The following is a 17,780-nucleotide window of genomic DNA, read 5'->3' as shown; positions in this document are numbered from 1 at the left end:
ATGAGATATTTCTGTCTAGCAATACTACTTTGCTAAAAAATGAATCAGAAATAATGTCATTACATCATTCTTCAACAGTTTCTGCTCAAAGGATTTAATTTTTAATTTGGTTAAGATGAATTTATCCTTTACTGTTTGCAATTAATTTTTTTCTACTGGATTCATTCTTCTATTAAGGCAGATTATTTTCTTCACAAAACTGACTTGCATTTGTGTTATTGATGACACACTGTATATATGCACAGACACTTTTAATGGAATTAGCAAAACCAATCCTCCTGAAAGATAAAAAGCAGTAGGTAATGCTGCAAACACTTCCAAAGTATGTTCAATGTGTGTCAATAGTCTTATATATACTGTGAAATACAATATTGTTTTATATAAAAATAACTCATTGATGATGGTACAATTTTGTTTGAAAAAAAAAAGCAGCTGAGGAAGAAAAATATTTTATTCTATATTACTGTGCAGCTCCCAAAAAAAGTATTGGTTTATATACTTAAAAAAAAAAAAAAAAAGAGTTACAAATTTTCATAGAGATCCACTAAACTAGAATTTAATGTTACTTATGAGATAATTTACAGCAAACTAGTCACTACTATTTTCATATTTGTATTTTTCATTTTTGACTTTATGCTGTACGTCCTCTCATCAGTACTCTACTTGTTACAGTCATAACATAACCAATATATTACACATAAAACCCATGAGAATTTAAGATGCTGACAGGCGGTTGAGTAAAACACAGCTGAGCGCTACAATATTTTATGAATATTGCTAAGCACAAAAATAAAATTCAAGAAAGTCTGTCAAGCATTATCACAACATCCACAGACTCACATATGTACATTTTACTCCCAGTTTTCCCTGAAAATGCACGTAATTATGAAAATAACACCTTTTTGCTAACATAGTGTGCAAATGAATACCAAGCTTCAACTACTCATCTTGTACATATGTAACTCCAATTTCTTTTCTCAATTTGTCTTCCAATTCAGCAATCAGTTTACTTTCAGCATGGGTTATTTTGGGGCTTTCTAGCAATCCTGTGACAGACAAAACAATTTTTGCTGTATTGATAGATATTACATATAAATAATATACATTACATATAAATAATATGCACACTTGAAAATATAATAGGACACTTCATTGTAAAAGTTGTATCAGTGGATCACCTAAACTCTTAAAGTAACAAAGTGCCTCAGGAAACAGTGGATCATTTAACTAATAGGATACAGCATTTTTTTTCAATGTTACCCAAATTACTTCCCTGTTCTATATGTTTTGGAGAAAGAAAAACCTCATTTATTTTCCATTTTATTTGTGACTGTGGAGCTGCCTCTGTAGCTGCCACCGTCTGCATTAAGAAAAGCTTAGCACTTACCTCCAGAAGGTGAAATATTTATTACTGCCAATCTATGCATATAAGAGTACATGACACTATTACGTCTTTTGGAACCATTAGTTCCTTGTTTTTATTATTCACATTTCTTTTAATGTGTAGTCATCAAATGTTGACTTACAAACTTCATATTGTTTATACAGTAATAACAAAAGTTTAAAACTAACATATTTATCTACAAAGGTCAACACAAAATATGTACAACTTTGGCTCTTTAAATGAATACAGAACTTTATTTACAAGAAAAGATTTTAATTTTTTTAAATAATGGGTTCCCAGTATGTGCTCTTATGTAGTCTGGTAATTTGTTGTACTGGTACCACATTGACTCACAGATGAATGGTCAGTGGTTTGTTCCTTTTTAATTTTGTTCTTTGCCTGTAACAACTGTACTTATTTCTTGTGTTGTAGGTGCGCACATCGTAACATTAGGGTGTCTCACTCTAAGAGCTTACAAATAAATGTGGTCTCCCTCTGAAAGGTCTCCCAGTACAAAAGACCATATGACAGCCTAACAGCTCTCTTTTATAGCATCAGTATTCTCTTCAAGTGCACATCAGTGGCACACCCTACAACTCTATCCTATGCTTTATAAATAGGAAAATTGTCCCATAGTACAATAATTTCAGCATTTTATTACATATGGACATGGAAAGCTGTTTTAGCAAGTAAAATGCACTGCTTATTTTCCTACATACAAAGTTAACATGATGTTCTCATTAAAGATTCCATGCAAGTGCGGACCAAGGAATTAACAGTCTTCACTGTCAGTATACAAAATTCCACAAACATTTCCTGAACATCTGTGGTATGAATTCCCACTTTGAACTCCAGTAACCGTGATTTTGTGGTACTGACTTTAAGGCCATGGTTACTAAAATATTTAATCACTTCTGATGTCCCATGTGTTGAAAAATGTTATGTTCTCATTGTAACCATAAAACATCAGAGAGGTGTCATCAGCATAAGTAATTATATAGAAGTTAGAAAGCCGTACAATGTCATTTACACACACAAGAAAAAAACTGGCCCCAGTGTTGTCACCTGTGACACTCCCTGCATTACTGTTTCAGTCATAGACTGAATGTCAAGGAGAGAGGAATAGGTTGCAGCTGATTAAAAAGTAAGAGCAGGACATTCAGACCTGACGATAAGAGGGACTCACCTGATGTGAGGATGAGGGGAGATAGACGAACGGGGTAAACAATGTAGTAATTTGGCCATCTACTCTCTCTGACACTCCTCTCCTCTCTTTCAGGTAGGTCTCTCTCATCCTGGGGTATGAGTGACCTGCCCTTCCTTTTCAACCTTCATCAATTTATTCCTCTCTTCTTCCCAAAAAAGAAACTAGTAGTTCTAAAATCTAGGATATTCATGTACTTTCTTATATATTTGTTGGGAGTTCTAAATATTCACCTTCTGAAGGTCATTGTGGCCATCAATTATGTCTCATAATTGTGTAGCTTCCTCAAGAGAATTTTATTATATAGTATGATAATATTATAACACAAGAAAGTTAGGACATTTCTTTACGTGGAAGAACAACTAAAAATCAATATAAAACACTATGAAACACAAAAGAGCTAGAAGAGGTTCAACACCATTCAATGATTACTAGCTAGCTTAAATAAAAGCACATACAGTATGACACAAAGCTCACAAGTATGTCACACTCACACATTCATTGACATTGTTAGCAGCAGATAACCTAAATCACCAAGTCTATCAAATATTTTGAAGTGATTGAAATAAAAAGGAGCAAAGAGCAACAAGGCAACAGAACACTGTCAGTTGTTAACAGTGTGCATGAGAAATGTCATGTAATACTAAAGAAGGTTATTTGTGAAATTCTCATGTAGGTCAACATTGAGTTTTCCTTTTTCTATTTTTTGCAGAGATGCTTACAAGGCTATAACAACTTAAGAAATACGCGGTCCCTTACTGGTCACAAGTATATCCCAAAAATGCTTCATGGATTCATAAATTACTTTTTTGTAATTAGTGTATGAATATTTGCTTGAGAGCCGGAAGATCAGAGATCCCTCTATCAGACACATAATTTAGGAAAATACTGCTTTATATACACACAACAGACTTGAAATAAAAGTAAAAAAACAGAGCAAGGAAAGGAGGCATGAACAGAACCTCATTTAACATCCAAATTGTTTTTTAACTAAGTTTCCTTCCTGGCGTACACCATGTGAGGCTTTATTGAATACAAATACAGATATAGAAAATAGATTAATGAGAACTAATTTCATACAAAAATTAGTATACAAGAAGAAAACAAAAACCATGGCTATCACTGAGTATGGTCTCAAAAGAGCAAAAACTGACATAATTGTAGCAGCAGCAGCAGCAGTCACCTGGTGGTGGTGGTCGTGGTGGTGGTGGTGGTGGTGAAGATGAAGATGATGATGATGATGGTGTATGACTTAATGTAATTTTTAATAGAATTGCCAATCTATGCACTATATTGACAATTTGTAAAGGTATGGTATTATAAGTGTGTTCCAAAATGTATAAGACTTATGGAAGAATGTTTCTGTTTTGTAGCAGGTACGATCATTTCTTACTTTGACAGAGGGGGAAAAAAAAAGTTTCACATACAGCAGAGTATTCATTGTGACCCAGTACATTGGATGTGCATGTTACAGCAAGTCTCAGAATGCCTTTAACGAAATCTCTGGAAAGGACACACCAAACAAATCCACCATTCAACAGCAGCATGACAAGTTCCAGAAGACAGAGAGAGTGGCAGATTCAGCTGAAAGTGGTCATGCTAAATTGTTAATGACATAAAAACTGATAGACCTGCAAAACGTATATTCCTTGAGACCCAAGAAGTATGTGGCACACCTATCTAGCCAGTCTCTCCATTGCTAGCATACGTATTTAAAGATGAACCCATACAGAAATTGTATAGTTCACGAGTTGCTACCTGAAGATATTGGAAATGTGTTAGTGGATCATATCATTTGTAACACCACTAGAGACAGTACTTGATGATTGGTTTTAGTTTGACAAGTCATGATTTCATCTTGATGCATATATTTATTCATCAAATTCATGCATTTGGGCTATGGAAAATACACATCAGTTGCAAATGTCTACATCTACATGTCCTCTGCACGCACAAAAATTGAGTGTTTGCTGTGCTATGCCACATATGTAAACCCTATGACATTCTTTCAGGGAATGGCGAAGAGTGGACACTACATACAGATTGTGCAGAAATTTTTACAAGCTATACCAAAAGACCAGCTGCAGTACGTGTTGTTTCAGAATGACAATGCTGTGGCTCATACAGTCAACGCCACTATGATTTCCTACAATCTGGGTTTATAGATGCAGGTGATTTGTTTATACCCGACTTTTGTTTGTGGGTTTAATAACCTCGCTGGATGTCCAAATGGAGATTCGGACGTACCAAAATGTGTAACATTGCCTACTTCGGCGAGGACATCTCCAGCAAGTCAGCCACCGATCTCGTAGGCCAGTTAATGAAGTCAGGTCAATATAGGGCTACCCAGCAGTTGGCTCGCACTCAGTTTTTCTCCATTAGCTGCTGTTATCCAAATCAGCCTCTACCATGTGAACTACAACTACTACTGCTCTTTACCTGGACTGGATTGAAACTTATTTTTGGATAGTGGGTGCCATGTTCACCAATTAATTGCATGACTAGAGCAGCACGAACAGAATGAAGGTACAATGATGCAAATTAATAATTTGGGAGTTCATAAAACACCTGCCCCTTAATAGCTGATGTAACTGAGAGATTGTGGCTACTTGGTAGGCAGTCACACTTAAGTTATGTTATTAGGGTTAGTCGGAGTGTTGAATTGATTATGCATTCTTTGTGTTTGGATTTTTTTTGTTAGAGGTGCTCATGAGGCATTATGCGGTGTAGAAAGACCATCTTATGATGAAATCAAATCATCACAAGCACTATACGTTGCACCAGAGCCCTCCACACTGAAGTTCCATGATGATGGCCACTGCTGACCCAAGAGGGTTCGACGAAGTGAAGGACTATTTTGCCAATAGCCTTGGACAGTTCAGTTAGAACTTGAGTTGTGAATTTAAGCCTGATTGCAATCTAGCAAATTAATCCAGGTAATCTTCCACAACAGTTGAATATTTCCTCTCTGTTAAAAGCAATTTTCAGCAAGAACTTCTAGAGGAGGTAGTAGTTCTGTCAGCTGAAAGTAAAAGCATGCATCAGGACAGCAGAATCCTCGATGTCCACTTCACACGCTGGTATAAAATTCCCATATAGTGCTTCTACTTGATGAGCATGTGGTTTCCACCACCAAAAAACTTATTTGAAATTTCTTAGCATTATAACTGTAATATGTGTGTGCACAACAAAACAGTAATGCTTGTATTTACACCAATTTCAACAGGAAGTACCTTATTTACCTCATTAAAAATCAAACAATAGAAAATCCAGGAGGGAATGTACACTGTGAGATCAAAAGTATCTGGACACCCGCAACAACATACGTTTTTGATATTAGTTGCATTGTGCTGCCACCTACTGCCAGGTACTACATATCAGTGACCTCAGTAGTAATTAGAAATCATGAGAGAGCAGGAAGGGGTGCTCCGTGGAACTCAAGGACTTCAAATGTGGTCAGGTGATTGGGTGTCACTTTTGTCGTACATCTGTATGTGAGATTTCCACACTCTTCAACATCCCTAGGTCCACTGTTTCCAATGTGATAGTGAAGTGGAAACGTGAAGGGATATGTACAGCACAAAAGCATACAGGCTGACCTTGTCTGTTGGCTGAAAGAGACTGCCGACAGTTGAAGAGGGTCTAATGTGTAATAGGCAGACCACCACACAGGAATTCCAAACTGCATCAGGTGGTGGTGGTGGTGGTTAGTGTTTAACGTCCCGTCGACAACGAGGTCATTAGAGACGGAGCGCAAGCTCGGGTTAGGGAAGGATTGGGAAGGAAATCGGCCGTGCCCTTTCAAAGGAACCATCCCGGCATTTGCCTGAAACGATTTAGGGAAATCACGGAAAACCTAAATCAGGATGGCCGGAGACGGGATTGAACCGTCGTCCTCCCGAATGCGAGTCCAGTGTGCTAACCACTGCGCCACCTCGCTCGGTCAAACTGCATCAGGATCCACTGCAAGTACTATGACAGTTAGGTGGGAGGTAAGAAGACTTGGATTTCGTGGTCGAACGGCTGTTCATAAAACAAACATCACACTGGTAAATGCCAAATGACACCTTGCTTGATGTAAGGAGTGTAAACATTGGATGACTGAAAATACTGGATGACTGAACAGTGGAAAAACGTTGTGTGGAGTAACGAATCACGGTACACCACATGGCAATCTGCTGGCAGGGTGTGGGTATGGCGAATGCCCTGTGAACGTCATCTGCCAACGCGTGTAGCACCAACAGTAAAATTTGGAGGTGGTGGTGTTGATGGTGTGGTCGTATTATTTGTGGAGGGGGCTTGCACACCCTGTTGTTTTGCATGGCACTATCACAGCACAGGCCTACATTGATGTTTTAAGCACCTTCTTGCTTCCCACTGTTGAAGAGCAATTCGGGGATGGTGATTGCATCTTTCAATACGACTGAGCACCTGTTCATAATGCACGGTCTATGGTGGAGTGGTTACACAACAATATCCCTGTAATGGACTGGCCTGCACAGTGTCCTGGCTTGAACCCTATGGAACACCTTTGGAATGTTTTGGAACACCGACTTCGTGCCAGGCCTCACCAATCAACATCAATACCTCTCCTCAGTGTAGCACTCCATGGAGAACAGTCTGCCATTCCCCAAGAAACCATCCACCACCTGATCAAACATATGCCTGTGAGAGTGGAAGCTGTAATCAAGGCTAAGGGTGGGCCAACACCATACTGAATTCCAGCATTACCGATGGAGGTCACCATGAACTTTTAAGTTATTTTCAGTCAGGTGTCCGGATACTTTTGATCACATAGTGTAACAATATTGTGAGAAGGAAAGTTGCCACTCACCATGTAGTGGAGGTGCTGAGTCACAGATACGCACAACAAAAAGACTGTCACAAAGATAGCTTTCGACCAGTAAGGCCTTCGTCAAAATTAGATGACCAAAACACACACACACACACACACACACACACACACACACACACACACACACACTGTGAACACCTTAGTTTTACAAAAGAACATAATTATGAATACATATTGCCAAACAAAAGATATCCTGTCAACCATAGTTAAAAAAATTAAAAATATTTCCCATACCACCCTTATCCCATCACCACCCTTTACACATACGAAGTGTTGATTTTCTTGTAAAAAAAAAGCAACATATGCTTGTGTCCGTATATGTGCGGATGGATGTGTGTGCGCGCGCGCGCGCGCGCACAAGTGTATACCTGTCCCTTTTCCCCCCTAAGGTAAGTCTTTCCGCTCCCGGGATTGGAATGACCCCTTACCCTCTCCCTTAAAACCCACATCCTTTTGTCTTTCCCTCTCCTTCCCTCTTTCCTGATGAAGCAACCGTGGGTTGCGAAAGCTTGAATTTTGTGTGTGTGTTTGTGTTTGTTAGTGTCTCTATCAACAAACCAACGCTTTCGTTGGTAAGTTACATCATCTTTGTTTTTAGATATATTTTTCCCATGTGGAATGTTTCCATCTATTATATTCAATCCAACATTTCAGTTACATGAAACAAAAGTCAATAGCATATAATGCAGACAGCAGTTGTTTTCCTCTCTTCCTTACCACTCAAAATTACTCCAGTGTCTGTGGATGACTGATACACGTAATATGCTGTTGTGTGCATGAACACCGAATTCACCTGATTACCGCAATCAATGCCACTTAAAACATCAGTTGTGAGGGTCAAGTGGTCAACACTTGCAGCCCTCTAGTCCTGCAAGTTTTGAGCAGGCTTCAGCAAACACTGTGAGGTATTATAGTGTAACACTGTATGTCTTGGACAGTGGGTAAAACACCTGGACCAGAAGTATAAGACAAAATCTATTAAAACATAAAATTCAACCTCAAGTTGTGTTGCGCACTAGTGGACTGGATGAAGGTTGAGACAGAACAGCCACAGTCATTTGTGGGTAACCCATAAGGCATTTACCATACCCCAGTTGAATGACGCTTATCTAGGTATCACAGGAATCTCTTTGGATGAAATGAGGCTTACTAATTCTAGCAACAAAATTCTCAATGATTCAGGCTGTCTAGTATGTAGTAATAAGTCACCTGCTAAGTGGGCCTGAGAGGGGAGGGGTGTGGGAGTAGGGATACTCTTTTGAGCTCTCTCAGTAGAGTGGGCATTGTAGTGTAAAAGTCAGTCCACTGTCATAAACAGAAAAAGTCAGAAAAAATCCCTGGCACCTTGAAGTCTGTGAAAAGACTGTGTAATGGCACCCTTCTCATTGAGACTGTTACAATACAATGTGCAGCCCAACTTCTCTGGGTAAACACATTCAGTGACTTCCCTGTTGTCCCTGAATCAAACAACAATCTCATTATCTGTAAGGGGGTAGTGACATACATGTTGTTATCAGCACGGTAATGTGAAGTACCTACAAGAAGACTGGGAAAGCACAGAAGTCACTGGAGATGAAAGTATATTTTTAATGCCGTAAATTTAGGCACACCACTATGACCTGTAAAGGTGAAACAACTACTGGCAAATGCAACCCATCAACCTGTGATGTAGTGTCAACTTGCTCTGATTAATCTATGGGCATTAACAGCTCAAGAAATCATATGTATGAAGTATGAAATAAACAGTGTATTTAGAAAGTGAAAAATTTCTTACTGTGGACTTAAAAAAGTATTTAAGATAATGACACCTCCAAGCATAAAAATTTCTTTTATTGCAGTATGTCAAAACTAGTGCTGCATATTAAGCAAAGGTTACCAAAACTGGATTAAACACCTGTGCTTGTAAATGTGCTTTTAAGTATCGGAAATAAGTAATCCTTTTAAAGTATCTCTACACAAATTGAACAAGCCAAGAGTACAAAAGTTATTTGGCATGATACTTCTACATAGCACAGAGTATAGTTCAGAAACTTGCTGGTCTATCACATGCAAAACTGTCAATGTCCTCACAAAGAGGTGAGGTTGCAAAAAGGCAGAATTTAAAGAGAAAGAGACCATGTGAACCTTGTTTAGTTGAATGGTTTAGAGGAACTTAAGGTTAGTTTATAAGGTCCATGCAGCACACAAACATATCCCCCTGTTATCACAGTATGATGTTGACATGTAAACAAAAGAGGAAGAAGGAAAAAAATCTCTTACCAGTTGAAAGGAAGCAAAGTGGAGTAGCTCCACTTTTTATAATACCACCATTAACATGAACATTTTTTCCCATTTCTACTATCTATTGCATACATAATACATATACTGTGTATGGCTATGAATTCTTTCATGATTAAGTCCTTGTATAAAAAGTTTTGGTAAACTTGCCTCATCAAACTTGGATAAAATCTCGAGCTTTCGATGACTGCCTCCTTCGTCAAAAGCTTGGGATTTCATCTGCATTTGATGTGGCAAATTTGCCAATAATTTTTCATCCATATACTGTATAGGTATGAAATTTCCAAATTCTTAACTGAGCTGTAGTTTTCAAAACTGTATCATTCAGTCTATAGTTTCCAAGCTGCTTTGCTAACAACAGTATAAATAGTTCATATAGAAGCAATTTCTTTAATGAAATACTTATCGTTTAAAATTCACTAAGAGCACAAGTCTTCAAAATTCAATCTTACTCACCACATTTGTTTTATGATTAACCTTGAAAGGATACTGTGATCAATATCCTTGCGAGAGAGCTACCTAGCAGCATCCACTAACTGGAGAGCCTTAGCTTCTAGAATATTCTGCAGCCTCCTGTATTTTCCAGCGGACAGGGAACTGCTGAGTTGTGTCTAAATGTGAATTAAGAGTGAGCACACGAGAGCAGCAGTGAGGTGGACTCGGTTGTGTGTAATGAGTCATGAGTCAGAAATATGCTATGTTGAATTATGAAGTGTTTAACAGTGCATTGAGGGAAATATTTCATTGGAATACAAATGCTGAATCGACTGTGCCTTTCTTTGAGTGAATAGCTGCCATCATCATCGTCATCATCATCATCATCATCATCATCATCATCATAGCAATGAGTGTGACACAGTTGGGAATGTTTTCCATTGTTTGAAGATGAATAAATTAAGTTAAAGGAAGTCATCTTTTATTTCAGAGGAACCTTACCATCATTTATGATTAATTGTTTCATAAATAATTAGAGTTTTGACAAGTACTGTAAGCCAGTACTTTAATGTTTTGTGCTATCATTGCTGAATAAAGTCTCTCTCCCTCCTTGTAGTCCAATAGCCAACATTTAGGATGACACTCAAATCTCTTAAAATTATGGGGGTGAGAGCTTACAACCTATCGTACCAGAAAGCCCTCAGTCTCTTCTTTCTAAAGAAAATCAACCCTTGAAAAACTATTTAATTAAATAGTTATCCATACTCAAAACTGTAGGTTTAAAGAATGTTTGAAACTTAAAATGCAATCCTTTCAAAAATTTAGTGTTATTTCTTGCAGTCCTAATGTTTCTGTTTCCAAACATGTATAATTTTACTAGAATAACATGCCAGTTAATAAAATATTTCAGCTATAAAATGTGAGTTTAAAGAAAATTCTTGGCGAGCTTTTCAACTTCCAAGGGATAAAAGTGCACACCCAAAACTACACTACATAAAGTAGAATCCATCCTTTTTTCCATCTGAAGAATAACCACCTTATTGTTAGGCAAAATAACTTCATGCTCTAACGTACATAAGTATTATCTGTTATTTCTGTCTTCAATTTTACCATTCAATATGTAATCAGTTTGTACTCATATAATCTGCTACAACAGTCTTACATGTATCTTTAAGCAGGTGCTATGAAGAAAGCAGAAGGCAATTAGCATTACCCTTTCATTGTGTAAAATTCCATGTTGACAGTCCTGGTTGCACTTTCATAAAGTAATGTTAATACAGTCAACCATCATAGAGCTTTAACTACAATCAGTCATTTATCATAGAGCTTTAACCACAATCAGTCATTTATCATAGAGCTTTAACCACAATCAGTCATTTATCATAGAGCTTTAACCACAATCAGTCATTTATCATAGAGCTTTAACCACAATCAGTCATTTATCATAGAGCTTTAACCACAATCAGTCATTTGTGTAAAGCTTAACTGGAGATTTATTGAGTATACATCAAGCATTAACGCCACTTGCTCATTTAATTTAGATCCATTGCAGTATTTCAAGGTTTACTGATCCATAATATTGCCCAGCTGTGAGGTTCTCACTATAAAAGCTGATCATGAACAAGGACACTGAAAATAAATGTACATCAACTTGAAGAAAATCTACTTTGATGATGTGTAAAGTTACTCCGAGTTCACTCAAAACACTTATAAGCAATAAACAGTTGGACTGAAGAAGAAGAAGAAGAAGAAGAAGAAGAAGAAGAAGAGGAGGAGGAGGAGGAGGAGGAGGAGGAAGCATAAGAAGATAATATCCAAGGAACCTGAATGACAGATCACACTTTTCATATTCTGGTGAAATGTAAATGGATTCGGGATTAATTTGCAGCAACTAAGACTCCTAGCACAGGCAAGGCCAATGTAAACATGTTGGCCCTCTACTGGAGACATATTTACGACCAACAAGGCCCCAACAGTGAACTGTTACAGCCTACGCGAAAAAAGAACCTCAGCAGCAAAAAGCCTGAAGATAGTGTGGCTGTATTTGTCAAGGAAGAATATTCTTATTGCATTTCTGCTTTACAAGTAGTAGTTGTGCTTCAACAATGTACAGACACAATATCAGAATTAACACCAACCAAGTTTATTCTGCTTCTACATGATGAGATACATAGAAACACTGAGTGAAGTGTAGAATAGTACAAAGTCTCATAATTATAGAGCACAGCAATATACAGTTTTGTAGTGAGCATACAAAAAGCAAGTAAACATAAGTGAGGCCAAGGGCCCAGCACATCAGGCTTATATTGGGCTGTTGTCCACACGGCACAGCACCTGTTGCGCAGTCTATCCAGGTCGAGAGGTGGCATCTCTAGGTAGGCCTGGAGGTATTTACATCACATGCTGTTTGATTATGGGTGCTCACCCTACAGAGTTGCAACATTCCTTCTCCCTTGAGGAAAAGTGTTCATATCTTCATTGGTAGGTGCTGACTGCTGTGGCAGGTATTGTGCTGCCACAGGAGAATATGGTCTGAAATAGCAAGGATGCAGATAGGCATGATGCCCACTCCCCCATGAGCACTAGTGGCGATGGTGCTGCATCCATGTCCATATCTACGTGGGACTCGGCAATGGAGGCAGTAGATAAGACGACGGCAGTAGTGACAGGCTGTGGAGATGGAGGCAACCCAGCACTGACTTCTCCACCCAGCCAAGGCACCGAGAGGGAAGACGGCATCAGAACTGTACGGGGTGCAACCCGCGCCATGGGGGCAGGCGTGGGTGGTGGAGGCAGGTGCAGGTGGTGGAGGTAGCCGCATCGGTGGAGGGTTCTCCAGTCAGTCACGTATGGACAGAGCTAGTCATAGTGTCATGACAATGAGTCATTGGAGGTGCACACGATGCAGAGGCGGTGGCCTGGCAGTGATGGATGACTGCTGGTATCCACTTAGGTCACTTGCCAAACCCGCAGGCCCAGATGACAGAGCTCAGATGGAATTGCTCAGAGGCAGGTGCTGGTTGGTAGCTGGGTGTTGGCCAGAGCAGATGAAGCAATGTACGGGGTGGCTGTGAAGCAGTTTCAACAGGCAATGGTTTCTGACTGGAGTGAACCTTTATGAACTTCAAAATTCTATTGAGGTTTTCTTTGGGAAAAGATAGAGTGATATACTTATAATAGAAGGAAACATTCCACGAGGGAAAAATATACCTAAAAACAAAGATGATGTGACTTACCAAATGAAAGTGCTGGCAGGTCGACAGACACACATACGAACACAAACATACACACAAAATTCAAGCTTTCGCAACAAACTGTTGCCTCATCAGGAAAGAGGAAAGGAGAGAGAAAGACGAAAGGATGTGGGTTTTAAGGGAGAGGGTAAGGAGTCATTCCAGTCCCGGGAGCGGAAAGACTTACCTTAGGGGGAAAAAAGGACGGGTATACACTCGCACACACACACATATCCATCCACACATATACAGACACAAGCAGACATATTTAAAGACAAAGAGTTTGGGCAGAGATGTCAGTCGAGGCAGAAGTGCAGAGGCAAAGACGTTGTTGAATGACAGGTGAGGTATGAGTGGCGGCAACTTGAAATTAGCGGAGATTGAGGTCTGGTGGATAACGGGAAGAGAGGATATATTGAAGAGCAAGTTCCCATCTCCGGAGTTCGGATAGGTTGGTGTTAGTAGGAAGTATCCAGATAACCCGGACGGTGTAACACTGCGCCAAGATGTGCTGGTCGTGCACCAAGGCATGTTTAGCCACAGGGTGATCCTCATTACCAACAAACACTGTCTGCCTGTGTCCATTCATGCGAATGGACAGTTTGTTGCTGGTCATTCCCACATAGAACGCATCACAGTGTAGGCAGGTCAGTTGGTAGATCACGTGGGTGCTTTCACACGTGGCTCTGCCTTTGATTGTGTACACCTTCCGGGTTACAGGACTGGAGTAGGTGGTGGTGGGAGGGTGCATGGGACAGGTTTTACACCGGGGGCGGTTACAAGTGTAGGAGCCAGAGGGTAGGGAAGGTGGTTTGGGGATTTCATAGGGGTGAACTAAGAGGTTACGAAGGTTAGGTGGACGGCGGAAAGACACTCTTGGTGGAGTGGGGAGGATTTCATGAAGGATGGATCTCGTTTCAGGACAGGATTTGAGGAAGTCGTATCCCTGCTGGAGAGCCACATTCAGGATCTGATCCAGTCCCGGAAAGTATCCTGTCACAAGTGGGGCACTTTTGTGGTTCTTCTGTGGGAGGTTCTGGGTTTGAGAGGATGAGGAAGTGGCTCTGGTTATTTGCTTCTGTACCAGGTCGGGAGGGTAGTTGCGGGATGTGAAAGCTGTTGTCAGGTTGTTGGTGTAATGCTTCAGGGATTCCGGACTGGAGCAGATTCGTTTGCCACGAAGACCTAGGCTGTAGGGAAGGGACCGTTTGATGTGGAATGGGTGGCAGCTGTCGTAATGGAGGTACTGTTGCTTGTTGGTGGGTTTGATGTGGACGGACGTGTGAAGCTGGCCATTGGACAGGTGAAGGTCAACATCAAGGAAAGTGGCATGGGATTTGGAGTAGGACCAGGTGAATCTGATGGAACCAAAGGAGTTGAGGTTGGAGAGGAAATTCTGGAGTTCTTCTTCACTGTGAGTCCAGATCATGAAGATGTCATCAATAAATCTGTACCAAACTTTGGGTTGGCAGGCCTGGGTAACCAAGAAGGCTTCCTCTAAGCGACCCATGAATAGGTTGGCGTACGAGGGGGCCATCCTGGTACCCATGGCTGTTCCCTTTAATTGTTGGTATGTCTGGTTTTCAAAGGTGAAGAAGTTGTGGGTCAGGATGAAGCTGGCTAAGGTAATGAGGAAAGAGGTTTTAGGTAGGGTGGCAGGTGATCGGCGTGAAAGGAAGTGCTCCATCGCAGCGAGGCCCTGGACGTGCGGGATATTTGTGTATAAGGAAGTGGCATCAATGGTTACAAGGATGGTTTCTGGGGGTAACGGATTGGGTAAGGATTCCAGGCGTTCCAGAAAGTGGTTGGTGTCTTTGATGAAGGATGGGAGACTGCATGTAATGGGTTGAAGGTGTTGATCTACGTAGGCAGAGATACGTTCTGTGGGGGCTTGGTAACCAGCTACAATGGGGCGGCCGGGATGATTGGGTTTGTGAATTTTAGGTAGAAGGTAGGGGTGCGGGGAGTCGGTGGGGTCAGGAGGTTGATGGAGTCAGGTGAAAGGTTTTGTAGGGGGCCTAAGGTTCTGAGGATTCCTTGAAGCTCTGCCTGGACATCAGGAATGGGATTACCTTGGCAAACTTTGTATGTGGTGTTGTCTGAAAGCTGACGCAGTCCCTCAGCCACATACTCCCGACGATCAAGTACCACGGTCGTGGAACCCCTGTCCGCCGGAAGAATGACGATGGACCGGTCAGCCTTCAGATCACGGATAGCCTGGGCTTCAGCAGTGGTGATGTTGGGAGTAGGATTAAGGTTTTTTAAGAAGGATTGAGAGGCAAGGCTGGAAGTCAGAAATTCCTGGAAGGTTTGGAGAGGGTGATTTTGAGGAAGAGGGGGTGGGTCCCGCTGTGACGGAGGACGGAACTGTTCCAGGCAGGGTTCAGTTTGGATAGTGTCTTGGGGAGTTGGATCATTAGGGGTAGGATTAGGAGTAGGATCATTAGGGGTAGGATTAGGATCACTCAACTCCTTTGGTTCCATCAGATTCACCTGGTCCTACTCCAAATCCCATGCCACCTTCCTTGATGTTGACCTTCACCTGTCCAATGGCCAGCTTCACACGTCCGTCCACATCAAACCCACCAACAAGCAACAGTACCTCCATTACGACAGCTGCCACCCATTCCACATCAAACGGTCCCTTCCCTACAGCCTAGGTCTTCGTGGCAAACGAATCTGCTCCAGTCCGGAATCCCTGAAGCATTACACCAACAACCTGACAACAGCTTTCACATCCCGCAACTACCCTCCCGACCTGGTACAGAAGCAAATAACCAGAGCCACTTCCTCATCCTCTCAAACCCAGAACCTCCCACAGAAGAACCACAAAAGTGCCCCACTTGTGACAGGATACTTTCCGGGACTGGATCAGATCCTGAATGTGGCTCTCCAGCAGGAATACGACTTCCTCAAATCCTGCCCTGAAATGAGATCCATCCTTCATGAAATCCTCCCCACTCCACCAAGAGTGTCTTTCCGCCGTCCACCTAACCTTCGTAACCTCTTAGTTCACCCCTATGAAATCCCCAAACCACCTTCCCTACCCTCTGGCTCCTACACTTGTAACCGCCCCCGGTGTAAAACCTGTCCCATGCACCCTCCCACCACCACCTACTCCAGTCCTGTAACCCGGAAGGTGTACACAATCAAAGGCAGAGCCACGTGTGAAAGCACCCACGTGATCTACCAACTGACCTGCCTACACTGTGATGCATTCTATGTGGGAATGACCAGCAACAAACTGTCCATTCGCATGAATGGACACAGGCAGACAGTGTTTGTTGGTAATGAGGATCACCCTGTGGCTAAACATGCCTTGGTGCACGACCAGCACATCTTGGCACAGTGTTACACCGTCCGGGTTATCTGGATACTTCCTACTAACACCAACCTATCTGAACTCCGGAGATGGGAACTTGCTCTTCAATATATACTCTCTTCCCGTTATCCACCAGACCTCAATCTCTGCTAATTTCAAGTTGCCGCCACTCATACCTCACCTGTCATTCAACAACGTCTTTGCCTCTGCACTTCTGCCTCGACTGACATCTCTGCCCAAACTCTTTGTCTTTAAATATGTCTGCTTGTGTCTGTATATGTGTGGATGGATATGTGTGTGTGTGCGAGTGTATACCCGTCCTTTTTTCCCCCTAAGGTAAGTCTTTCCGCTCCCAGGACTGGAATGACTCCTTACCCTCTCCCTTAAAACCCACATCCTTTCGTCTTTCTCTCTCCTTCCATCTTTCCTGATGAGGCAACAGTTTGTTGCGAAAGCTTGAATTTTGTGTGTATGTTTGTGTTCGTATGTGTGTCTGTCGACCTGCCAGCACTTTCATTTGGTAAGTCACATCATCTTTGTTTTTAGGTATATGGAGTGATATACTTTTTCATATGGGTTTTGAATGTACGTACCAACCACTTTCCGCCTCTATTGGACTGGGGATGAAAGGTAGGGACCATAATATACTGGATGCCACTCTTTGTGACTATATACAGTCCATATCATATTTCACTGGTATCAGCTCAGCAGTTTAGTCGAGAAACAGCAGTCGAACAGAATGGACAGTGTCTTGAAAGGAGGATGCAGGAGGATCATCAACAAAAGCAAAATGACGATAACTTAATGTAGTTGAATTAAATCAGGTGATGCTGAGGGAATTAGATTAGGGAATGAGACACTTAAAGTTGCAAATGAGTTTTGCTATTTGGGGAGCAAAATAACTGATGATGGCCGAAGTAGAGAGGATATAAAATGTAGACTGGCAATGGCAAGGAAAGTGTTTCTGAAGAAGAGAAATTTGTTAACATCGAGTATAGACGTAAGTGGCAGAAACTCTTGTCTGAAGGTATTTATGTAGAGTGTAGCCATGTATGGAAGTGAAACATAGA

General features: G+C 41.1%; 1 protein-coding gene across 1 annotated transcript in view; it reads right to left on the bottom strand.

The window, feature by feature from the left end:
• Positions 1 to 505: 505 nt before the first annotated feature.
• The window catches only part of LOC126187989 (trans-1,2-dihydrobenzene-1,2-diol dehydrogenase-like), a 123,780-nt gene continuing 106,505 nt past the window's right edge, over positions 506 to 17,780 (bottom strand). The window contains exon 6 of the mRNA XM_049929395.1: positions 506 to 1,046. Coding sequence (XP_049785352.1) covers positions 940 to 1,046 — 107 coding nt within the window. The 3' untranslated portion in view covers positions 506 to 939. The remainder of the gene's footprint in view (positions 1,047 to 17,780) is intronic.

This window comes from Schistocerca cancellata, chromosome 5 (genome assembly GCF_023864275.1).
Source record: "Schistocerca cancellata isolate TAMUIC-IGC-003103 chromosome 5, iqSchCanc2.1, whole genome shotgun sequence".
Taxonomy (NCBI): domain Eukaryota; kingdom Metazoa; phylum Arthropoda; class Insecta; order Orthoptera; family Acrididae; genus Schistocerca; species Schistocerca cancellata.
This window is presented reverse-complemented; position numbering and strand designations above follow the sequence as displayed.